Raw genomic sequence first — 27,190 nt, forward strand, 5'->3', positions numbered from 1 at the left:
TTAACTGGCAGATACTTTGACTTCTGAAACTACTTTCCCATAGCAAATAAGCAAAGATTGATTCTGATTTGATTTAGTATCTGAGTTTACTCACGGAATTAGTTCCAAGAACTTGCAGCTTTGGTTCACCTGATTCCAGAAGCTTGGCTACCATATGAAGGAAACTTTCCACAAACGGTTTTATGCTTTGAGAATGGCAAGCCATTAGAAGTTGGTCCAATGCCTCCATGGCAATTAAAACATACCTGAAAATTAATTAGAGACACTCACATAAACACATACTACGTTTATCATTACCTCAGTTAATTCAATTTAGGTACTTATTACTACAAAAATTAGAAAACAAAGGGTGGAAGGCATGTATTTTTGCATTATCTAAAAATGGAAGTTATTGGTATTTCCTACATTCATCTTTTTTCTCTTTTTTTTTTTTGGTGGGGGCGCAGGGAGGGGAATAGAGTATTTTTAGAAGATATGTCATAATACTTGGCAACAGAGTAAATATAGTTCAATTTTCTTTTCTAGCACATTTTATTTCCAACTATAAATCCCATCTTTCTAGTCTACAGCTCCTCTGTCTATCCAAACACCAGTTCGGCAAGCCAACAACTTATTCATGCTTCTGCACAGTCAGACAACATGCTAAGTAAATGAAAGAGTAAAGAAAAGCGCGGAACAAAATTAATTACCCTAAAGAATGGCCACTAACCCATTCTATAAAATTATAAAAATAGCTTTTGACATCATGAAGGCCAATAATGCTGGCCTGTGATGGATATTGCCACTTCCTAGACTCAATATTTTCCTACTCCATTTCCAGATTCTTTAAAATCTTCTCCCTCTTTTGACTCTATATTCTTTCAAATTTCTAGCTCAAATAGGACTTAAGAGTATGACAGAGTTTTAAAGTTCACATTTAAATACAATTCAGCCAAAAGAGCTGAAAAGAAAGATATCCCCATTCAAGGGTATTGGGTTTACATGGCAAGGTTTTGGTAGCAAGTGGGCTGCAGGGGTGGCTTCTGTGAGAAGACACCAGGAGCTGCTCCCATGTCAGCCAGCTCCAGCGGGCTCCAAGACAGACCCATCGCTGCCCAAAGCTGAGCCCATCATCAACATTGGTAGCACCTCTGTGATAGCATATTTAAGAATGAGTGAAAAACGTTGCACAGCAGCTGTGAGAGAGGAGTAAGAAAAATGTGAGAAACAACTCTGCGGACACCAAGGTCAGTGAAGACGGAGGGGGAGGAGGTGCTCCAGGTACTGGAGCAGAGATTCCTCTGCAGCCCGTGGTGAAGACCACGGTGACACAGGTTATCCCCTTGCAGCTCATGGAGGACCACGGGGGAGCAGATATCCACAGTGCAGCCCATAGGGCACTCCACGCTGGAGCAGGTGGATGTGCCCTGAAGGAAGCTGCAGCTCATCGAAAGGCTACGCTTGCAGCAGGCTCCTGGCAGGAGCTGTGGCCCATAGAGAGAAGCCCACGCTGGAGCAGGTTTTCTGACAGGACTTGTGACCTATGGGGGACCCATGCTGGAGCAGTCCGTATCTGAAGGACTGTACCCCATGCTGGAGCAGTTCTTGAAGAACTGCAACCCATAGGAAGGACCCATGTTGGAGAAGTTTGCGAAAGACTGTATCCTGTGGGAGGGACCCCATACTGAAGCAGGGTGAGAGCATGAGGAGGAATGAGCAACAAAGTGTTATGAGCTGACCGCAACCCCCATTCCCTGTGCCCCTGTGCTGCTCAGGGGGGAGGAGGTAGAGGATTCAGGAGTGAAGTTGAGCCTGGGAAGAGCAGGGGGTGGAGGAAAGGTGGTTTTAGCTTGTTTTTATTTCTCACTATCCTACTCTGTTATTAATTGGCAATAAATTAAATTAATCTTCCCCACGTCGAGTCTGTTTTGCCCATGATGGTAACTGGTAAGTGATCTCCCCGTTCTTATCTCAACCCACGAGCTTTTCCGTCTCATCTTCTCCTCCTGTCCTGCCAAGGAGGGAGAGTGAGGGAGTAGCTGGGTGGGCACCTGGCAGCCAGCCAAGGTTAACTCACCACAAAGGGACTGGGTCTGTCTTGCCTCCTAAATGCGATCAGAACAAATGTGATGAAATGCAGCTACCTGTTAGCATCTATTTTTAATGCTGTGACTTATTTCCTTACCCGTAGCGATGTCTGACAACATCTCTGCTCAGTCTCTCTGCTAGGTAAGCACCAATTCGATCCAGCTTTTCTGGTGCAGAAACCGCATAGAAAGTCAACTTCTCCATATCAGCTTTAACAAGACCATCCTAAAAACCGACATACAAAATATGAAATAAAAAAGTTCACACAAAGTACAAAGCTTTTGAAGTGTTTTTCCTTTTGTCTACTCAACATTTAAAGATCTGAGCCATACAGATGGGAATAAGCTACTGGGGGGGGGAAAAAAAACAGCTTTTGAGCAAAATTGTCATTAGCTTAGCTGCAAAAATTACCAACATAAAAAATGAAATAAAATATTCTTTAAAGAAATGAAGCAGCTATCTTCCCCCATCTTTTTTTCAGGGGGGAATAGGTATTACAGAAGAAGGTATTTAGTGAGATATGTCATCAGTTCTAAGACACCCTTTTTCCCTACTGGTACAATGTAATTTTTTTCTTTTCCCAATTCCCCCCCCAAAAGTATATTCAACACATAATTTTGATGCTATATACCAACAAGATTGTAGTTTAAATATTTTATTTCTTCAGTGTCACATCTTGGACAAGGCTGACGTGCAGGGTACCTGAAGGCTAATTGTTAGAACAAGATCAAAGATTAACATATTAGTTCCAACGTGAACTGCGACAGGGATCTCCTCAGGTGAGGTTATAATTATAACTATCAGGTAAGAAGGATAAAGCTTTTTGTCGTCTTCTTTTTTTCCTTAGAAGTTCACGAAAACATTATCTTTTTCAAATAAATTACTTGGAAGCTTTTAACACACTCATTATTAATTAATGCATTTTATCAAGCAAGTCGTCTCATATTTTAGAAAAGGCCTGTAATGCAGTGAAACATCATGGACTGGCTTGTGTCCTACACTGAGCCAATGAATATTAACAAGAGCAGATATTAAGGAGTGCCAGCTCAGAGCTACTGAGTGAAATTAAAGCTATAAGACTACAACTGTAGCAATTCCGGGTGTTTCTACACCTGTATCAAACAAGTAGTTTAAAACAAATAAATCTATAAAACCATATTGTTGCATGCTTTCAACATACTGTATACAAAGAAAACATTTTCTTTGAAGCCAGTAACATACACTTATATACTAACTAGCACTCAGTGACAACATATTTTAAAGAAAAGCCCACGTACTTTGTAAGATATAAGCCAAACGTTATACAAATGCTGACTGTTTTATTACTTCCACTATAATAAAAGATAACAAAATCTGGTAACACATTTAAAAAAATACAGCAGCAGAAGTATAAGCTCTCAATTAGTCTGAACCACCACGTGATTATGTATAGATATAGGCATTACTAAATGGTAACATAGAAGTTATTTATTTTCACAGAGAGTAAGAACAAGACTGTTCAAGTGAAATGAAAAAACTGTATATGAATAACTGGAGAAATTAAAAAATAACAACAATCCACCTTTTGGATCACAACAGTCTATGATAACTACAAAAACTTACATAGTCAATATGTCAAGAGTTAGAAAATTAAAACCTTGCAGAAAAACAGAAAATGTTCACACCTGCAAACATAACAAAACAAATGTTTGTGGTTCTAAGTAGTTATGATGTTAAGTGCTACCCCTGCTGCAGAATACCCTGCTTAATTAAATCTCTGTTTCTCTGAAGAAAACATACCAATTTCACTTTTCAATTTGCACAGCCTTCCTTTGAAAAGGGAATTAGACCAGATGATCTGTAGAGTTCCCTTTCCAGCTAAATTATTCTGCTAACCTCTATTAAAGCTATGAAGTGCTAAAGCAGAATTTACTGTAAAATATTAAAATAGAAAATAAAAAATTTTTAAAAATTGCTAAAGCATTAGTTACTAACCAAAAATTTTCAAAAGCCAATCCCTTAAAATTTTAAAGTCATCACTCACTTTTGGATCTTCAGGAAATATGTTATCTACCAGGCGCTTGTAGCGAGGTCGCAAAGCAGCACAGCAACAGCACACTCCTGCAGAGAGATTTACCCAACAGAGTTCAAAATTCAGTTTCAGGAACTCAGGTATTTTCATTCAAAGTAACTAGCTGACAAGCAAGGAGGAAGAAGATACAGTGAATTCAGCTACTACTTACTATCAGCAATAAAGCAAAATTAAGGTAATTGAAAATAACTGAGAAGTCAAACCTACTATTATAATGTAATACATGAGAAAATATGGGTACTAGAAATGTACCTGTCATCCAGCCATACTTAAAAACATGCAGAAAACCCAAGAAATTTCAAAATTTAGTAATATTAAAACCAAGGCTACTTCATTTGTTGTTTTATCTTCATTCTGAATGACCATTTCAAAACATAACTAAACATGCATTATGATCACTCTTTTCCAAAAAAAGTCAACTATTAAATCTTCTGTTTTACAGGCACCAATATAAAGCAATATAAACCATAATACACAAAACAAGCTCTCCCTTCATTATCCCACTGTTTTACTGGGCATCGGAGAAAAGACAGTCACTTGAAGTGGAGAAAAGAATTTTTCTTATCTCATTTCTACTCTACTACTAATACTGTAGTCATATAAAGATAATCAGAACAATACATGTAACTTGCAATTTTATGAATTTAAAAAGACTCATACTGCCTGCTCTAAAAAGATAGAAACCTACAAGGTATGGTTTGTTTTTTCTAGCACTCAGGACTACTAGAACTTTGGAATAATTCCAGTTTATATTAAAAAATAGCACTCGAAGTAAAAAGTCAGCACAAAAAGAAAATAAGAGAGTTTCTAGATATCCGTCCAACTGTTTTATAAGTGCAGATTTATTCCCAAGGAATTTAAATGTTTTGAAAAATCAGGTTTTAAATATTTCAGTGGACATATTATCAGACTAACTCACTGGTCAGGTCTCAGATCAACATGAAAGCAGCTCTGATGCAGAAAAGCCACTAAGTAGAAAATAATACACTGAATAATAATATACCAAGGATGCATGCAGATCAGTGGCTTTCTGGTCTTTCAAATCTCAATACCTAGAACATTCAGAGTAGCTAAATATCTTACAAATATCTTAATAAAGGTATCCATTTATGTGCTCCAAAAAATTATAAAACACTTTGCTAAAAATAGTAAAAGCTGCAAAAGCTTTTACTGCAAATCAAAATAGGGAAAAGAATAAAGGGTGTCTTGGCATGATTACAATTTATCTGCAAATTTTTCAGGCTGTGAAGAAGTATTAGACAAATACATCAGGATTTGTATTTCTTTACTCAAGATATCGAAGTAACCTTAGTTGTCTTTAACCATATTTATCAGAACATCTGTGGGATTCATGACAATGACTTCCCCTGCTGTACTTGTTTTATTACAAGACTCTACATGAGTAGACATTCTCCCTTTATTCCACCCGTTTTCTGATACCACTTGTCTTTTGGACAAAAAACGAATTCTGCTCATAGTCTGACAACTTAACTCTTGCAATTTATTTAATCAAAAACAACTATCAAAGATAGATCTATGATTTTAAAACCATGCTTTAATTCTAAGTTCTCCTCAGTGGTCTTTTAACTCAGGTCATGAATTATAGGGTCATATATCACCAGTAAGATGAACACAGACTTACGGCTTCAATACATAACTATGAAAACAAAAAACACTCGAGGAATAAACAACTGGAATATTGAGATTTTTTTGTGTGAAATAGTACTTTGTTACTACTGCCAAGTTCTTCATACGACTCCTGTTGACATCTCCTACTCACAGAGTTCTAACCAATGTAAAAATCTGTATTTATATAAAAGCTGCAGGTACGAAGTAGCTAAAAATCAAAGCAATTTCATATGCTACTAGAAAATGTAGGTATCAAAAGAGGTCAAAAAACTACTTGACTTAAACCAGAAATAATTCAGACAGTTGTAAAAAAATATTCTGTTGAGAGCAACGTTGTGTAACATTTTAAAAGTAAGTAAAATCATAATAAGAAAGGAGTACTTTATTAGTGTCTAGTATATCACTCAATATTGGGAAATTCAAGTAAGACCATCAAAATCCACCAAAACAAGACCTAATATTGTTAAATGTTTCCTGAGTTAGGTATGCAGCTCTGCACCTGGCTCAACACTCTTTGTACTTGTGTCTTCCTACTTGATTTTCTACCTCACGGACCTTTAACATCAGTCCAGAGTAAACAGTATGTTTGATTACTACTAAATGTAACAAAATATTCTTACAATAACTGTAGTAAAATATTTTGCTACACTATCTAAAACATAAGAAGAACAGAAGATATTGTAAAATATTGCATGCAAGACAGAGGCAATTAAAAATATTTTTAGAGTTAGTTTCTCCCTCTTTAAGTGACAGAAGAAAAAAATCCTTGCAAAGAACCACAATTTAAATATTCAAATAGTGTTTTAGAACTGTGTTAATTACATAAATTTAACATAAAACTGGGATACAGTTACTCCTTTGAGAAGGACAAAAAATATCAGATAACAATATCAACTCATTCTGGCAGCCTTACCAGATGGTTTCAGTAACGGAAACTCAATATTGTTCAAATACTGCTCTTCAAGTTTATGGCACACAGTGTATTTTGACATAAAAAAAGGCCTGACAATAAGTATATTGCATAAGATTTGAACATTTTCTCTTCTCCCCATCCTGGATTTTCAGTAGTATCTTTACATTGCTATGTATTTAATTATAGCACAGTTTACATGAAAAAAAACAACAAACCCTAACCTTTTCAAAGAGTTCTCTATCATTAACGTATAAAACTAAAATTAATATATTAATGTCATTAGAACTTCCTAAATTAAACAGAACATTCAAGTATCAGAAAGCGAGAGTTAATCTATCAAAGTTTCAGCCTCCAAAGATATTTTGAGTAGAGAAATTTAATCAGAACACTATCAGAAAAAAATTAAGCGACAGGCTCTCCAAAGAACACAGAAAAAAAGAAAACCAAAAGCAAAACCCAAAACAATTTACAGTCATGAGACCAATTTTGTGGGAAAACTGTTAATCATTGCTCAGTGTTTTGATATAACCAGGAAAGATTAATAAAAACATAGGAATAAGTTTTTTAAAAAAAAGTATGAACATAAAAAACCCCAAACCACACAAAAATTAAGTCTTAACAACGTACATTAAAAGTAGATTGAACTTAAAAAAATAAAACAAAATCTAGGAACATTTCACTATGTAGACCAGAAAAGATGGATAGAAGCTGAGCAATTGAAAAGGGATTCTCTACTTCTTGGATACAAATTTAACCCAAATAAAAGTTGATCCAAATAAACACATTCGATTCACACAAATATGCTGTTTTATAGGTCTACAGAATGCAGTCACTAACCCAGGTAGAAAGAACCTGTTCCATTTTATGCAGGTTTATCGAAGAAAAATCCTACGACAATTTCCTTTCAGTGTCAGGCAAAATTTGCATTCTAATGGTCTCCCTCTTGAAGACATCTTTATGTCATTTTATACAAGTAAATATAAAGGTTAAAGCAGTATCTACAGAGAAGTTCACACTGTTACATGATAGTCAACGTAAAAGGTTTAAAAAATACTTATTGTTTACTTCTCCAATAGTGGGATTTTCCAAGTTTAAACATGCATGTTCTCTTCTGCTAAAGGAGTCCTGTAATCTGCATTTTACGTGTTAAGACTGTACATATTTACCAGCTGTACGGGTACTTTTTTTTTATACACATTTATTCTACAGAATAGCAGTAAGAAGAAACAGTCCATGTTATCAGAAAATGGTAATTTCACCTACCCAAACACATACATGGTCTTGGTTCGAAAGCAGAATTATAATCATAGGCTTTTTCTTGCTCAACAGTTGGAACTTGAACATACTGCCTCATCCTGGATATGATTTCACTCCCCGGGTACTCTCTCCTTTTTCAGAAATTTGCTCTCTCACACTAGCATAGAAGCAGTTACTTCACGCGAGGGCTCTGCAATACTGTAAGCTTATCTGATTAGCTCTGTGACATCTACATAAAGCCACCAAACACGTGAAAAACTTCAGTATCAAATTCTGTTAACAAGGCCAAGCACAAGAAAAGAGAAAAGAATAAAAGATACATCGTCAATGTGTGATTCACAGCTCATCGAATGAAACTGCACAAAGCCAGTTTCATTACTTCAACTTCCCCAGAACACACAGTTCATTATTTCTGTCACTAGAAGCAAAAAATCAGTATTTTTTCAGAAAAAAACGTGTTCAGTCAGCTAACACATATCACTGTAGAGCGATAAATATTTTAGCAAAACATACTCACTTGATCTTGCTCAAGAATGGCCAGAAAAAAATTATTTAAGGCAGACTGCTGACCAAAAAGGCTTTTTAAACAGAAGGATTTATCTCTAAGATTAGAGATTTAGAAATTAATAGGTTAATGAAATTAACATTATCTCTAATAATACTTCAGAATTTAAGAAGCAAGGATTATAGAATTTAAATCCTTAACATCCTTACTCACAAAGATCATGACACATGAGGTAGAAAATAAATTTTAAGTTAAGCAATTCTGAAGTTACTTTCTGGCTTCACATTACTTCTCATCTTTTTATCGTTTTACTTCCTACATTACATCCACTTGGGTAACACAAATACAGGATTTTCATATAGGTATTTTTATAAACCGTGGCAATTATAAAGTACTGTTTTTAATAAAATCACAACGTAACAATAATTTCCACTAAATAACGATTCCATATCAACTCTAGATTTAAGAGACTAGTGCTAATAAACTAGTGTTTACTGCAAATAAATTCAAAGAAACGCTGAGCTGCACAGAAACTGTCACCACATAGTTTACTAAAGAAACTCTTGTATCAAAACTTAGCAAAACAGAAAACAAATGGATTGTATTATTTATCTAATGCTAGAATTTCTTCCAAAATTTTGTAATGCTGTCTAATATTGTTGTCAACTGTTTGCAGAACATTAACAACCTGAACCAAGATTTCATGTTCACTCACTGAATATTTTTGTTATGTCCCAAGCTTGGATCTGTCCATATCTTTATTGTCTATCTTCCAAGATTTAGAAAAAAAAAAAATCTGATTCTATCAAAAACTAGTATAATTAACATAAAAATTTGAATCTACAGATAAATGCGTGTTTTGCTAATATCAAGAAACTGAGCAATATTAAAATTACATTTGGTTGCTCAATGTAGTTAAATATAACTATGTAAAAATTGAGTACTTCATTTTTATACATTAAACTTTTGTTTTACTTATTTTTCTATATCTGAGATGAAAAATATAAACAAAAAGAAATTTGTTTCAAATATCTAGAGGACAATGCATAAAATAACACTTCAACCACTACACTAACTGGTTAGTTTTGAACTGTTAATATCCGTTGATGCATTTTGTTTAGAACTAAAACTATTTTCAAGGACATTGCCCTTCCACTATTAGAAACAGATCAAATATTTTAGAACAAGGAAATTATTCTGGCCATATAAGGGAGTTAATTAAAAATATTCTTCAACCTGCTATAAAAAGAACAACTGCTGTAAGGACGCGCTCATCAGCCATTGCAATGTCCCTGTAATGCACTCCCAGAGAGAACAGAGGACTTACACAGACAGGATGAAGTCCCATCCCCCAGATAAGCCTCTCCTCCACCTCTCACCCTAGTGCTATTTGACTTCTAAACAGCTGGTTTCTAGCCTCTCTCCACCAAAACACAGCAAAAAAAAACGTCCAACATGCAGATGAAATTTCTGTCTTGAGAACACGATATTCATCTTTATGTCAACTTCTGACTCCCATGACAGCAAAGGTCAGCCAATGTGGAAAATACCACCCACTACCTAGGTTTGGCAATTTTACATTTATTTTTAAAAATATGTTGGTGCTCAGACAATTTGAAACAAATAAAAAAAAAACCAAACAACTTTCTCCCAAAAATTTATTCTTACAGTAGAGCTGTAAAGCTAATTATAAAGCTAATTGTGGTGTGATATGACTTCAAGGTGTGTTCTTCTATATTTGAATCAACATGGAGAGATGCACAGTATGCTGCAGTGAAAAGCATGTAAAAATGATTTGAATATAAGCCTTTTGTGAAAACGAGAAATGACAATGCACGTCAAGCTACCAGTAAGAAGCAGGGGAAAAAAAAAAAAAAAAAAGACCTAGTCAAATAAGGCTTACCACTAAGCTTCTTCAATGAAGTATTCTTTTCAGAACCATTAGTAATTAAAACAAATCCCCAGGGAAGTTATTATCTTTGGGACGGTGCCTTTTAAAGACTTCTAATCCATTAAAAGGAAGTTTTCCGTTACATCAAGTTCTCTGGTTGCATTTTTTTCCCGCAAGTTCCACCGCCTGCAGTGTTTCCATACTGTCTCTTCTTTCTCCCACCTTTGTTGTTTTCACATAGTAACTTTGTTTTACTTGCTCATTTCTGTTCTCTTCAACACCGCCTCCTCCTTTTCTACTCTGAGATAGTACCAGCACTCTCTATTTTTAACACAGTATTAAGAATATCTAAAATTAATCTGGTTCCAGTGAAAGAAGCTCTACGGCTTATTATGAATTTTGCTTCTTAGTTCTTGTCCTTACTTATATTCCTACTAAGCTGGCCATAACAAGGTCATTTACTCCTCATCACTAAAGCAATACAAAAAGGGAATTTTGTCACTCCGACTTCAGAAGACACCTGGAAAGACACATCTTCATAAATCTCCTTGAATCCTCTCCATCAAAGCTGGCACTGATAACCTGTAAAAAAATTGGGTAAATTCCAACTTTCATTCCTGCTTTCAATACTGGGTTCGTAGTCAGGAAATGAGTTCTAGGTGATAAACCCAGAGGAGGAAGGAGAAAGAAAAAAAAAAAAAAAGAAGGTTTTCTGTCATGATACTCCTATTTCTAAACAAATACTGATTTCATAGCAAGGTGTTTCGTAAATCAGTGAAAAATGGGGACATAAGCAAACTACTGGACTAAAGGAGAAGGGGAGGGAAAAGGAGACTCCTAGCTCTTTGTGTAATCTCTGAAGCACATGAACTGGCATTATTCCTCCATCCACACAAGTAGTAGAGCATGGAGCAGATTCATAACGAACACTGACAAAACACCCACTGTACTTAAAGGCCTCATCCAGTAACACACTGAGCCAGCAGGATATCCTTTACCTACTATTTAATTCAGAATAAAAAGGTAAAGAAGCATTGACATTATCACAGCAGCCTCCTTCCACTCTCACTACTTAACAAGAATACTTCGGTCTGTCTCTCCCTGTCCAAACGCCTGGCTCCTCCAAGGATCACTGGGTACAGGTGAACGGAGTCTGCCCAGCACAGTTATGATCCTGGCACAGAAGCCCCCAGTACCAGACAGACCATCCTGTTCAAAGCCTGGCTTCACCTGGACCCTAACCTCTTCTCTAACCCAGATGAGCAATTTTCCGAATACCGCATCCTTGAAGACTTCACAGCTGCGGAGGATAGCTGCAGGTGACAGATAAGCATGCTGTAACCTTTGTAGACACTCAAAGGCCAACAAACATGCTTTACACTCCTCCACAGGTTCCACTGAGGAGGGGGGGCTGCCACACCTACACCTCCCCTACCACCTTCTTCCCACTTCATTGCAGGTAGGGAGCAACATCTAACACGGGAGACCATTCTACAGAAGATGCTGCAGCACCTCAGGATTGAGATGGACATTGTGCTTGAAGGAGAGGAAAGACACTATGGAAGGCATGATTGAAAGGTAACAGGACAAGCAGCAACACTTAGCCTTTTTCCAGCATGGCTAGGAGTCGATAACAAAGATTTCGTGAGGAATGCCAGGGGCAAAACTATTCCAAAAGGGCCACTGTCTCCCTCTGGAGCCTTCAAACCATACGTCTGGTCAGCAGGTTGGCCAACTACAGGTAAAAATACATATACTTGGCTAAATGCCTCCGTAAGCTTCGGTGACTGCTACTTAAGCCCAGGCTACAGAATCCCTCCCAGATGCTCAAGCTGGTCATACCTTTTCTTCCCAGTCCCAGCTTCAGACAGCAAGGCAGACAGCTGACAGGGACTTTCTCCGTGCCACTCGCCCCACACCCAGTTCTAGTTTTAAAAGTTCTAAACTAGATTTTCCACACTCCCTTTCCCACTACATTTCCTCACTACATTTCCTCACAGATTACGGGACACAGCCCTCATTCCCAGCAAGGAAGAAAATTATTTTGTTTTTTGAACAGTTGCTGTTTTCTTAAGACGATGCAGCTTGTTTTCTTGACCCAATCCATGGGGGAGGAACACAGCTGCAGTGGTAAGACTCCCAGAATCGTATGCTGCTGCTGCCCATCTCCTTCCTCAGAGAAAATGATGCTCAGAACAATTGTGTCACTTCTTCATCACAGGTATCCTATGACTGCAGTATCTAGACTGGGAGGATTAAATTCTCCACTTCTGCCCAATGGTGCCTTGCAGCACACATTGCCCAAATGCACAGTGCTGAAATAGATCAGGGAGCAGGTGCCACATTGAATTGCACGAAGAAAAATAAGGCATGAGTGACAGCATGTGCGTCATGATTAAAAGTCCTGATGATGAGGAAACAAAGGTTCACAGGCCTTCTTTCTGGAAGCCTCAAAGCTAATGCAAGGGGAAGGTTTAGCTCAGGGATCTAGATTTTAACTAGTTCAGAGTAAACCACTGAACTGTATATAGGACATGTAAGAGTGTGTTGTTCTATATATCCTTTTTCTATTAAAACACCCCAAATGCCAACATAAGCATGGCCAGAGCTTCAAAAACAAGTTTTACCCTCATTTGAGCATACTCTGCTATAGACTTCAGTGCATATACACAGATTTTGAAAAACATTTCCTAATTAAAAAGAAAACTTTCTGTAGACAAGTAGTTCACTACCACATTACATAAATTTGATTTCCCGCACACACATACACACAGTACATAGAATGAGCTGTTACAAGGTTCTGAATTGTATTCTCTGCTCCAAAACAGTGAGATTTAAGAGTAGAATATATGCCTATCTCGGACCACATATCCCAGCTAATTAAAAAGCAGTTTCCCCCACTCCTGTAATTTCTAATCTGCCACAGAGTACACAAGGAACATACATGCAGCTGATTGCTCTTCTGTACATCTTCAGTACCTAAAAGGCTATGTCCCTTTGCTACTGCCACTCTGTTTCCCACCAAACTAAACTGTTCAGTCTAGGAGACAGACAGCTTTATATTTATACACAAAGAAGTAGTTATATATACACATATTGTTAATCAGCAAGTCTTTGCTGTCTCGGCTTTCTGTAGAAACCAGACAGGACATCTATGGGCACACAGGCTCATTGGTTTCTACAGCAATCCAAGCATTCTTCCCCACAACCAGCAATTCTCACCATGCTGCAATTCCAACATCAGATTCAATTTGCAAAAATAATGTTCTGTCAGTTCTGAAGAACTTTAAGCTCATGTCTAAACTAATGTCAATAACAGATTACAAACTCGTTAAAAAAAAAAAGTTTTGGATCCAGCTTGCACTGCATTTATTACAAGACAAGAGAACTCTGCTAGCTCAGTCATATCAGACACAGATCAATTACAATTTAATAACTATTCATATTTTATTACCTATGAAGTTCAAAAGTACGGTGTCAGCATCTTGAAGTCCTTTTCTAATCCTTAAACACTTATGTTCTAGCTTAATGAAAAAGGAAGAATGCTTTAATTGCATAAATTATTCTATATTTTTTAGAACTACAGAAGGAGACCAACAAAATATCTGTGAAGATTTACCTTCACATATTTCCTTGCATATTAACAGCTTTACAAAAGTATCAGGAAGAGGTTCTGATTTAGTATAATGGTATAGCTAAGTGTTAGGTTGAAATTCCTTACTCATTCTCTTACTAAGGAATGAGTAAGCATTCTCAAGCCACAATTAAAGACCCGGCATGCCCATTTCAAGTCAAAGTACAGACCTTAATAAGCAAAATACTGTAACAAGTCCAAGAACAATTTAGAATCACAATTGTGCTCTTCTTGAAAAATGAAAGGACCGAGACCTTTAACAGATCTCAAGTTGGACATGAAAAGGAAGGCTGAGTTATACAAGCGCCAACTATTTTTTAAAATCTTGGAGTCTAGAATTCTACTCAGACTTTACATGATATAAATCTATTTTCTAAAAAGCCACTGAATTTAAAAAGAACTAAAAAAATGTTTATTCTGAAATCAAATATTTACCTTTTCTCACATAATTGTTAGGGATTTTGTACATCTTTACAAAAGATTAATTTTTACTGCCATGTTTCTAGTTTAGAAAAACAATTCATTATTTGAAAGAAGCCAAAGTTCTTAAAATACCAGTACTTCAGTAGCGTTCATTTCATGAGCTTAGTTATTTGCACATGTACATTATCAAAGCTAAACAGTTCTTTACCTACAATGAAATCTTTTTGCTCTGAATTAAAAGCATGCAAGTCAGACTACTGCAATATTGACTCTACACAAATACATTTACTGATTTAAACTTCTGTCCAAGAAAACAGCATGTACTCCATAAATAGATTTAATGAATTTGCTTTTTATATTTTGTACTTAGGCAAATTAAGAAGTTTCCTAGTTTACAAATTACTTGCCATTCCTAAGATTCTTAAATATACCTTTGCAAGACAAGGATTCTATAATTGTTTTAACTTTTGAAATTTAAACAATTATGAGATGTCCCTTATGTTAGAAAATTTCATACTGACCTCTACATGGGTACCAAAAGGCTTGTATTCTTTGAGCCAGCTGGGTTACCAGTAAGAGTCATAGGTCATTCCCTTGAACACATCAGCTACAAACAGAATTTGCTAGTGTACTTCATAGACACGAACTCCAGAATATGGAATCAAGTAGAACTTTGGCTGTTCAGCTAAGCACCTTCAAAACAGCAAAATCCGGAACTGTTCACCTTTGGACATGATCATTAGCTGAAATCTACAAGTTAGTAGATGAGGAAGAGTCTCATCCATCTACCTACCCCAACTTTCTATTCATTCCTGTCTAATTCCTGCACAAATTAATCTTGAATGATGTAACTTTCTAGAAATTAAATAGTACTCTTTGAAAGCAGAGAGTCATGTACACAGCTAACTTTTATCTTCAGCAATTCACAAGGTACCGGATTCTCTAGAGAGCCACTGGGGATCCTAGCGGTCAATGATGGGAAAGAAAGTCCATATGCCATGTAAAGGGAAGGCCAAAATATTTTTAAAAGCAGTTTAACCCGGTCTTTCCACAGAGACATGCATTTAATCACATAGTGGAAAACTTACCCCCCTTCCCCCCCAAAAATCAATTTTTCTTTGTTGTCATGCATTAAAAAAATAGGACACTTGCATGCATAATCAGCATGAGCCTTCTTACCCTTTCGTCCCATGACTGAGAAATCAATAGCAAACAATGCTGCACATGAAGGTTAATCGACTGATAGGAAAACCAGTTGCAAAGTGATTTCTGTAAATAACAACGATAGCCATATTTTAATAAAACCTGAAAAAACTATTAAGCTACAGTTTAACATTCAGTGAACTGTCCATGTATAGTTTAAAAGCACATAAAGGCTTTGATGGGGACAGAATTAAGCTCATCTCTAAAGCACTTGATTTCCTATGTTATGGGCCCAGATTGGCATATATAAATGACAACAGCTTAAAAAAATAAATTCTTCAGGTTTTGACAAGGAATGGATGAAACAAAATTGTTCATTTCTCTGAAGTGTGTTCCAAAACAAATGGTAGGAATGAAAGGAGGAACGATGTTAATGATGTTACTAGACATTATTTGCAATGTGTTAATACAAGTGATTGTCACTTTCTGTGGAACTGCTCCTCAACATTAACTTTCCCAAATGGGGTTAAGATGATGCGTCCATAGAGAGAATTAACAGCTAACAGAAAACAAAAAAATGAACACTTGTTCAAATTTAACAAGTCTTAAAGAAATCCATGCAGATTCATTAAAGAATATAGAAGCAACCACACCAATGGCACACAAAGTTGCTTAGGGTATCACGAGTAAAATAAATAGGTGTCCAAAGAGCTACAGTTTTCCAGCTACAAGTTCCTGGGTTTTTTTTTCTTAGCTTAATCAAAGGATACATTTAGAGAACTTACTACTTTTTTCTCTTCAGTGTAGAAAAGACAATCACCTAAAAATCAGCTGAAAAAAATCTGTATCTAAGTGTTTACATATTGAAAGCTTTTACTGTATATTATTATGTAAAGAATCCATTATATATTTTGTGACCATAGTTACAGATATTCTGAAATAGTTATTTTCCTTTACTGGCCTAGGTCTAGCAAATGACGAACTGCCCAAGGAAGCCCAAACCATGACATACCCTTGGCAGCTGTTTTTCAAGTTCCTGTGTTCGTTAGGTTAGTAGTTGAAATATGGACTTGATACAGGGCTGCTTGTCTTTCTCATCCTCTAAGGTACTAGACTCAGGCAGCAGACAATGATTTGAGATACTCCCCCATATAACTCTTCTGTAATACCCGAAATATGAAAACTTTATAGGATTATAATGTATTTATTTTAACACTATTCTAAGCAGTCAACAATACTGTCAGAAAACTAACAGGGTTTTTACTGCCTATAAAATAAATTAAAGCAATTAAGAAAAATGCTTCATTAAGTGAAAGGTCCCATTTAGGGTTTTAAAGTGTCAAGGATACATGAGAAACATACTCCAGATGAGGAAAAAAGTATGTTAGATAGAAAGAGTGGAGAAAGTTATTAATAAGAACTATGGCTTAATTTTCACTAAAAACATTAGAATGCTTAGCCCATGAAATATTTATACAGACAGATTTAGGAATACATCTCCAGCCACCATGGGTATTTTAGAACTGTATTTGACAGGGAAATAAATCTTCCTTTCTCATTAACAATCTTGTTATTACTTACTTATTATATACAGAATAAAAACTAGAATTGCAGAAGATAAATAAATGAATTTCCCAAAATTGTTGTGAGGGAAGAAACCCAAAATGAGGAGATTATCTGCCTCCTAAAATACATTAAGCACATTAAATATGAGTTAAGAATTCACTCATTTCAAATTCCATTTCAAGTGCTGTTTTCCTTCCTACACTTGGCAAGGAAGCTCTATTCAAAAAGAAAACTGTAATTTTAAATTTGTTGGGTTTTTTTTTTGTTTGGGGGTGAGGGGTGGGTTGGTTGGTTGTTTAAAGATCATGAAGCAACCTAACTGAAAGCAGTAACATCCAAGAACAAAGAAAAAAGACAATCACTATTCAATTGTTCTATCTTCTATTTACTTTCATCTCACACAAACTCGGGAAGCCACCAGTACACACCAACTGCAGACTAGTTGTCTCTGCAAAGACAACTAGCAAAAAGCCACATGGTGTTTCAAAAGCTGAAGAAACAAAATGTTACGTAGTTTAATGAGAAGCAATCAATGCATTGAGCATACTTGGAGAAGCATTCTGAAGTTACCAAAACAGCCACTTCACTGTAACCAAGAACAGGCCAAATCATGGAAGATTTTCCACATAACTGATACATGTATCTCTTAAATCAGAGTGGTCTCTTTCTAACTGGCAAATATTTGACAGAACAGCATAGGGGATATTCATATTACTAAACTTCACAGCAGTAATTCAAGGGAAGAATGTGGGAAAATTACATTTGTCAAAATCCTTATTTTTATTTATTTGCTCTCTTAATTTGCATGTTACAGTCAGTCATACAAGGACCTGCTAATCAGCAGCTAAAATCAGTTTAACATAACAATCATTATTAACAAAACCTTGAAAATCAAAGATATAATTAAGTATGTTAATGGAATAAGTAAGAACAAGAGAAAAGAATAAGAAAAGAAAAAATAAAAAAAATAATCACACGTATAGCTACCACAAGTAAAATACATTCTCATAGTCAGTAGGTGTTCTCACCTGTATCACACATAATTCTTCTAGTCCAAGCAATTTCATTTTAGTATAAAATCTGCCTTTAAGTTAAATATTTAATTGAAGTCAGGGAATACAGCCAGTAAGTAGGTTAGCTGTTTTTGAAAAAACTCATTATCTACCAAATTGTGTCTCAAATCTGATTAAGTGTGAGTATCTGGAACATAATGTCCAAAAAGAAGTGTGTCTTAAATAAATGTTTTGATATATAATTTAGCTATGTTTTTTTCCTTAACAGAAGCATTTGTAATGTTTCAATTCAAATGCAGCCAACAAAAAAAACCTACCAAAACCACCCATGTTCCATAACATAAGTATGTTAAATGAAATTGTCTGCAGAAATTATTGAATAGGGAAATTGAGAGCAAACTTGTGACGAATGAAAAACACATACTGCCTGTACTGCAAAGGCTATCTGGTTACAAGTTCTTTGGTTTTGTTTTTAAATAAATGGACTAATTAATCTTTCAATCCATGGTTTCTTTGTGATAAGGCACAGCTAAATTGGTTCATAAAATAGTTGTGGCTCAAATCGACCTACTCCTACTGTGTTATAATAGCAGTGAGAAAACACATTTGCTTTCTCAACATTTCAGAACTTGCATTTCAACTTCAGACGAAAACACCAAGTTTGTAAGCGTATCTTGCAGCAGGGCCCATGTTATTTGCACGAAAGGAGCTATACATAAAGTTATAGCTACAAGGAATATAGGGAAAAGCAATGGTTTGGCAAGGTTGCTACAAGTGCTGCTGCAATTATATAGCATTATACCTCCACTACAGACTAGATGTCAATACAGATGCCACGCCACGGCTAGTCAAAACCAAGCTCTTTTAATCTTAAGAGAGCAGATTGAAAATTTTCTATTTATGGGCTATTACTGTATTGAGACAAAAACCTTAACATTATTTCATTAAAGACGCAATGCAGCACTATATTCCCATATTCTTAAATGGGAACACTAAACAGCAACATCAATAGAATATTTTATAATCCAATACGTAACAAATAACTACTGCAGAGACCAGCACCCATGATTGAGATGAAGTTAAACGAGAAGAATATTATCTTTGGTTATCTGTTGATGTTCACCTCTCCCCCTCTCAATACCACATGCCAGTTCTGACTACATGCGTATTTTTTTGACAGTTAATATTGAGGAAGATAAAAAGTATATTGTCCTGTGAACGTTCATGTACAATAACTTCAAGACTGACTTCTAAAGTGTCTCTAGGAACAGCTACAGTGCCCAGAAAGACTAATTAAGTCTCCTTGTCCAGTCTTTCCATAAAACCAGTATCTTGGCCTCTCCTGATCTTCAAACCACCACTTTTAGACCTAGACATTCCCTAACTATTGTACTGCAAAAAAGGGCTAAAAATATTACCAGGAACTGATATAGGGACTCAGGAAAGCAAGCAGGACAACACTGGAAGAGGAGTTGGTCAGGATGACCCGAAAACTCCATCAAACTTTACTTTTAATTAGATATTATTATTCTACTTCATTTATAAAGAACTTGTTCTAGCATGACAGAAACCATTTTTGGAAAATATTTCACTCTAACAGCCTTTTCCACATTTTACTCCAAAAGATCCTCAACACACTTGCTGATGTGTGAGATGAGAGAACTCCACGTGGGGAAAAAAAAAAAAAGAAAACAAAATCCCAGCCTTTACAAACAGCTGAGCTTTTCAGATTTCAAGGACAAATACTTTAAGATTTCAAAGTAACACTAAATGGTAGCAACCTCTTTCATCAATATGCTCTGAAAAGAATCCTGTGGAATCTCTGAAGAAGCCTAAATTAGCAGGCAGAAGCTTTCCCTTTCACATGCAACAAAGTTGACGTCTTGAAGGCTGTCTCTACGCACATGGATAAAAAGTACAACTAGCCACAAAGTGATGCTTGCTTGCATTAAAATCTAATCATAGTTCTTCATCACTACAGTTTTTGGAAAGAAAGTATTAAGAAAGTACTGTTATTTTGTAAGAATTGCAATACACACGCATCTGTTAGGTTACCTTCCCTTCACCCACACACTTAAGCTCATCAAATGTACACAGAAGAGAAATAAATAGCTGCGTAGTTCTGAATGTCTCACGACAGATAAATATAGCAACCAGTTGTTTTGGTCTCCGTTAGGTTCCATCTGACTCGGTAGCGATGCAGACTCTACATGCATGAGGGTAAATAGTGTTAATAATGACCCTGAACATAAGCATGCCTGGTTTAGGAGGAAAAAAAAAAATCATCTTACTTTTCCAGTTTAATTGTTTAAAAAAACCACACACTCCTTCACAGCAGAGTGACTACCATGATAGAGGCCTTAATAGTACCAAACACTGCAATCGAACAGCAGCAGTTCACTGTATTACAAAAGTTGAACCACAGTAGTTGGAACAATTGATGCCAGCTGCTTCTCATGTGAATATACAATACATACATATTTGCCACTATTGTGTTACAAAAACTCACGTCTATGTAGAGAAATAATTTCAACTATTTAACACAAAAGCAGAAAACACCTAAATACTTACAGTAAGGTATTTTACATGACAGTGGTTCAAACAACACAACACAGAATTACTGCAAGACATTTTTAGTACCCAGTAGGCACAGCTTATTACAAATCTTAAGTTACTGGGGGGGAAAAAAAAAATTGCTCAAACATTTCCTCATGAAATTAAACATTTGTGAAATCCATTACAAACCCATAACTAAAGTGCACTCAGTATGATTGGCACTGTAACTTTATGAAGACTTCTTTATCCTCTGGATAAAGCAGTCTGCTTTATCCAAAGACTGGTGCTAGTAATTTTACTAGAGACCATGCAGGATTTTTCTAAATAGAAAACAGAAAAATCAAAAAAAATTTAGTTGGAATTAATACTATTATAACACATTTCATAACTTGAGCCTTTGTGTTAGGGACATTTGCTACTCTTCAAGGTAAATAATAATTTGATTCTTAGAAACACCTGCCTCGAAAATCTCATTTAACTTTGAATGTTAAAAATTTTAAGTCTTATCACTTTATATCCTAAATAGTAGTTCTATCTTCTATAAAAAAATATTTGTAATTTTTGAAAGATAGGATTATAGCTATTTCGGAATGTATTTTTACTTTCTGAATACAACTATTTCAGAACATAATTTAAATGATAAAATTCATCAATGTTAAACTGTGAACTTCTTATCAAAAAGGAAAATGCAGAGCCCATACTAGGTTCCTTTGAAAAATATATGGAGATTTGCAAAGGCAGAGCCTGGATAATATTGAGATCTTAAATATCTTAAAAATGACAGCAAGTATATTTTTTTTTTTCCCATTTTAATTTTGGTAGAATTTTTAACCCCCAAAGAAAATATCGTAATACTAAACCCCTAAATACTGTCTTAACATACTTAAGGTAACAATACTTACTGCCAGGCATTGTTAATCAGGAATCTGTCTTCAATTTTGCAAAAATATAATAAGCTATAAAGAAAACAAAAATATCAAGTCAAGACAATACCTTTAGACAATTTACGTCCAAATGTGCATAGAAACTTATGCAGAAAGAGACAAAGTCACAGTCTTCAGCTCCAATATCAAAGAGGTTGTTACCACAGAAACCCAGATATCATTTTATCTGACCAGACTGTATGTAGGTTTTGCAAGTTCTTGAAATTTAGTCATTCTGTTCTTGCATTTGATGCCTAAGTAAACATTTTTCTCTGTATTTATTGGGATGAACTTTCGAACTGCCACTGTTTAGGATGCTAAATCCTGTATAGCCTTACAGGATATTTCCACTTCAAATGTAAATCACAGCACTTCTCCGTTAAAATGCCTCTGAAAGGTTTCTGTTCTATACAAAGAAAAACGATATTGAAAAATCTGTGTGCCACTTCATAGGACATTTTTCTCACAGTATCAAAAAAAGACAGATTTTAGATCAGAGAGCAAACTACTATAAACAATAGCTGCTCACAGGATTTTTGATGCTGTTAAATACCTTCATACAATTAATTCAAGTGAAGTTACAACAATCTATTTTGGGGATAAAAATAGCCTAATCTACCATTTAATTAATTAGCATTAAAATGCAAATACTTTGAAGATTTTTCTATATTAAAGCAGCACATTTGGGTTTTATTAACGGCCAAATGCAACCTCCCTGCAAATGTACCTTTTCACAAGTAAGAAAAAAATCTCAGTTAAAGAGATGGAGTGTTGCTGTTTTCAAAGATAAAATAAAAAAATTAAAAGATATTCAGCTAACAGTTGTTTATATATGCACACCAAAAAATAATTCCAGACACTGATAATGTGAGAACAAACATTTTATCTGGTTACAAAATATGTTTTAATCACCACACACTAAAGCAATATTCATAGTTGCTAAAAATAAACTTTGTTCTCATTGTACATGTATTTCAATCAAAGGTTCCAATTTGCTGATAGCAACTGTCATTAAAAATAGTGCTTCAAAGTAATTTATTTAAAATAACCTATCCCATTAGAAGGCTGTACATTCCTCTCCAAGGACAGAGTTAGAAGCGGCATAATTTTGTAAAAGGAAACATGTGCTGTGGATTGTGATGTTCAACAGACACATGGAAAAGTGAAATCTCTAATTTAGAGTGTAGTTAAGAATTAAGCTGAGAGATTACAGAGGACAGATTTACGGACATATTAGAACATAAAAATGCAAAGAGCCTGATGAAAGGTTCAAGGAAGTCAAGTGCCAGAGACTCCAAGGGTTTTACTGACCATCACTAGCAATCAGAAATTCAATACATTTTGCTAGAACATTATCACTGTCGTTGCTAGCAAAGTCAACTAACTTTAGAAGATATTAATGCAGAAATTACTAAAAAAGTTGCATAAGCAAGTAAGACAAGTGTTCAAATTGAAGATTTTTAGTTCTGTTTTTAAGTAATTCACTGGATTTTTAATCATTTTATGATCTGTAACAGGACCAAAAATTCAATATGGAGGTGGCCTGGCTTCTACATGCAGAACAGACTACGCAATTTCTTCTCCATAAAGTGTTCAATCACTGGCTCATTAGGCTTAGGGCAAAGTTTAGTCCACAGATGCTGATATATGCTACAGTAGAACAGAACTACAATAAAATAAGAAGCTTCTCACCATGAATCTGCTCTGCTGTTTGCCACTGAATTAAATTTTACATATCAAGAGAGCGGGGGCGGGGGGGGGGGGGAACCAACAACCAGAATTTGATGAAGTAGAACTTGGCTACAATTAAAAGACAGATATGGCAAATCATGAGATATAATTTAGTCTCCTAAATAGTCTAAGATCTACTGCTTAACATATTCCATGTAATTTTGTGATATTTGACAGATCACCATAAGAAAGTTAAGGATGTTATGTACCTATACAATGTCTCCTGCACCAAAGCAACTGACTCCTGGATATTAAAGAGGTAAATAAGATTCATGTCTACTTTTCTGTGGAGGACCAAAAGTTATTTTGTTTTCCTAAGGATATAATAATAATTCTAAACACAATTATAATCAAAGTGCAATGCTAGTGAATGTACCTTAAAAGGCAGAACAACACTTATATGACACATAAGAGACATTTTTCTTAACAAAAACTTTCAATTTAGTTTTAAGCAGATTCTACACAATTTGGCTAGGATATGAAAATCCAAGGTCAATTCATTGCTCTATCAGATTCAAGCAGCACTAGCATAGGAATAAAACCACACTTTGTTCAACTGGTTCGACTGGTTCTGATCATCTTCTTCCTCCAGTTATATGCTTACATGCGATTTTTTTTTTCATTACTTTAATCTGCGATCTGAAATTAAAGGATAGTTTGTAAGTACAAACTATTTCTTATTACCACAAGATTCCATAAATGGCACTGGAAGCCAAACAGAAGAGCAGGCATCTTTTTCTTGTCTGCCCTGAAACAACAGATCTCTGTAAGAGATCTAAAATGGAAAAATGTATATATCCTTGTGCTGCAAGTAAAGAAATAGAAGTCAGCATACCTGAGGTTTTGTATTCTCTTTTAATAAGTCCACCATTATGTTATTCTATTATGTAACGCTATAAACTTGATTTTGAGTATTCAAAATGAAATTGCCAGCTGGGCATCTATCCATTCCTCCAAATTAAGCCAAAGCACCTCTGTCAGTCAGGCAACCCAGGCTGGGCACGCATGAACTGAAAAATTAAAAATACACTGCACATTAAGTTTTTACATCACTTGGTTCCCCACTCATATTTCCTATTTGAAAAATTAATCAATGCCTTTAGTTTTGAAGGAAAGCAAGTAGCCAGTGCAATGCGAGATTAGTAAGTCATACGCTCATTCCTAAATATAGACAGGCTCCAACTACAAGTCCCAGAATCCAAAAAACGCAACATAAGATGGATTTACGCAGCACAGTGCAATTCTGTGAAAGTACCTGACTTTATTTTGAATTGGCTTTCTCAGGTAGAGAAGCATCGCCACACATGAGCTTGGCTGTATTAATGAGGCTACCCTGTTCTCTCACCCAAGAGAGTTCAGCTAAACAGGCATATCTAAAAGGACGTTTGTCAAGACTTCAGTCTTGAGCAGATGGTTTTAGGACAAGAAAAACCCTGCACATTAAATAAGTGTTCCTTAGCAACCCTTCCCACCATCTCAAAGGCTAGTTTATCCCAATATCCATTTCACTGGCAAAATTAAAAGCAATGTTCCTATGCCTAGGTACATATGTTGCCAGCAGTGGGTTAAAAATCCATCAGATAAGTAGTTTTTGCTCTATTCCAACTGTAGAAAACATGATTTGCTTCTACTTAAAAAAAATAAAGTATCTTCAAAGTTGTTTAAAAATAACACAGTAATTTTAAAAGAATTACTTCATTACAGAGTTAGGCCGGGCAGTTAAAAGTCACTGATGCCAACCAAAGCTGTTTCTAACCTGTACATTTCACAATTTAGATTTCATAATTAGAAGTGCAATCCCCTTTCATTATATTTGAAGTTCAATTGCCAAGTCTGATTAGTATTCTAATGCATCCTTCCACTTGCATGTAACATAAAATTTGTTTATTCTTTTCTCCTGCACAGGTTTGGATCAGGAGTAGAGAGAAGTTATTCTTCATCATTATCTGGAAACATTTTCATAACAGGATGCCAAACTTAAATATTTAATTTTAAAAGTTGTTTAATTACAAACTGTATTCTAATTCCCATTTTTGTGAGTTTTTTCCTGAATCAGAAATTAATTCAATTCTAGCAGCATTTTTTTAAACAAATATTAAAAGTGTTACTAAAAGGCTTAAATAAAAATTACGCGTAAGCCTTTACACATATCAAGGCACTACAATCAAGATTTCAACCCCAAGCCATCAATTTCTCAGGGAAATTTTACCACACGTTTAAGAGCATCCATACACTGAGTCTTCCAGTAAGATGCACTGAATACTGAAGTTACTCAAGAAAACATTCCAAATTATTTTGAATGCGTTACAAAGGCTTCGGGAAGTAGATGATTACCTATATCTTCCCAAAGCCTTGGCTGTTAGTCTGGTTTTAGCTTACCTACTCGATTTGCACAGCAAACATCTGATGTAGCTTAACAAAGTATAACATCTGGGCTAGAGAACTTGATTTTGTTATAAGAATTAAAAATCTGGTTCTATGTTACAGGCTTTTCCACAAGTTCTCCAACAGAGCACAGAGATCTCTCAATCCACGCCAGGATCTTTTCTTCCTAGTATCTCAGCTCAAGGTACCATGGGATACCTCCCTATATGTATTCAGCATAACGAACAAGAAGTTGTACTATTATTAGTTCTCAGTAATAGGATTTGTGAACTTACACCTCAATTATCTAAAGTATGGCTCCGTGCTGCACAATTAACTTTAAAGTAAAAGATGAAGCTATTTAAGAGTAGTGTAGTCTTTTTGTAAATTTGCATTGTGTTTGGTTCATGCTTAGCAAGACCTCGTTGTGTTATGGTCCATTTGAAGAAAACCAGCTTAGGGAAATCCCAAAGCCACAGTCCTCCACCGCTTCGCTGCTTTCAGCCCGACACCGCAGGGATGTCTGACCACATCAGACACGACTGACAACGAGCTTTGGACTTATGCCCGCCTCACGGAAGGCCTCTACCTCCGGAGCGTCATCTAGGCACCGCTCAACGGTGGCAGGACCTCAAGCCCTCTCCTCAGCGGGGAGACGGGCAAGGGGCTACTATCAGCCCCCCGGGACAGCTTTTGCGGTGAGCAGCCCGCCCGGGGAGCCTGCCCGCCGGGAACGCGCTCCGCAGCGCCCCCAGGGGCACCTCCAGCCGGCTGCCCCGCTGGCAGCGTGCGGGGCGCGGGCTGAGGCGACGTCCTGCGGCTTCTTCTCCCGCCTCCCTCCGCCAACCGCCCCCGCCGCCCAGAGGGGTCCCGCCGCGGCAGGTCGGCCCGAGCCTCCCGCCGCCCCCCCCCGCAGCCTCTCCTCAGCGCCCGCCCATCTGGCGCGGCCTCCTCGCTCCCAAACGCGGCAAGTGGGGAAGGGAGCGGAAGAACAGGAAAAGGAGATGGCTGTGAAGGCGAAGACAACGAAAGGGACTTCTTCCTGGCTGCCCCGGACTCACCTCAGCCATCTCTCGGACTCGGTTTAGCAGGCGCCATCTTCCCCCACCCCCCCCCATCAAGGTGCCTGGGGCACAATGCACGCCGGGAGCTGTAGTTCTGTGAGGAGCCTTGCCGTGTCCTTTCTCCGTCCATCCCTCCACACACACGAGCAAGGACAGAGGGGTCACGGCGGAAGAAGGAGCACCCCTGACTCGGCTCGGCGGCCCTGGGGCAAGTGGCCGGCCAGGCAGGGCGGAGCGTGGTCGGGGGGGAGGGGGGGACCCCGAAGGGCGCCGCGGGCGGACACAACTCCCGGCGTCCTTTGCGGAGCAGACCCGCCGGCGCCTTGCGGCAGAGGGGCGGGGCAGCTCGCCCCGCCCCGCCCTCCGGGCCCCGCCCCGCCTCGCCGGCGCCTTCCCGCTCTTCCTGAGTCACGTGCCTAGCGCCCTTCCGCCTCGGGGCG

General features: G+C 36.9%; 1 protein-coding gene across 11 annotated transcripts in view; it reads right to left on the reverse strand.

Moving 5' to 3' along the window:
• The window catches only part of EFR3A (EFR3 homolog A), an 87,307-nt gene extending 60,488 nt beyond the window's left edge, over positions 1–26,819 (reverse strand). For 2 of the 11 annotated variants that reach the window (XM_075141150.1, XM_075141149.1), the window contains exons 1-5: positions 26,748–26,819; positions 21,571–21,624; positions 4,091–4,167; positions 2,165–2,292; positions 95–245 (exon numbers count right to left, since the gene is read on the reverse strand). In XM_075141150.1, coding sequence (XP_074997251.1) covers positions 95–245; positions 2,165–2,292; positions 4,091–4,167; positions 21,571–21,580 — 366 coding nt within the window. In that variant the 5' untranslated portion in view covers positions 21,581–21,624; positions 26,748–26,819. Of the gene's footprint in view, positions 1–94; positions 246–2,164; positions 2,293–3,669; positions 3,732–4,090; positions 4,168–7,943; positions 9,211–16,545; positions 16,566–20,857; positions 20,989–21,570; positions 21,625–26,747 lie in introns of those variants that run through there. The other 9 variants (XM_075141151.1, XM_075141153.1, XM_075141152.1 and 6 more) reach the window with 9 other exon arrangements.
• Between the last annotated feature and the right edge of the window lie 371 nt (positions 26,820–27,190).

The sequence above is a fragment of the Calonectris borealis genome, chromosome 2 (genome assembly GCF_964195595.1).
Source record: "Calonectris borealis chromosome 2, bCalBor7.hap1.2, whole genome shotgun sequence".
In the NCBI taxonomy this organism is placed as follows: domain Eukaryota; kingdom Metazoa; phylum Chordata; class Aves; order Procellariiformes; family Procellariidae; genus Calonectris; species Calonectris borealis.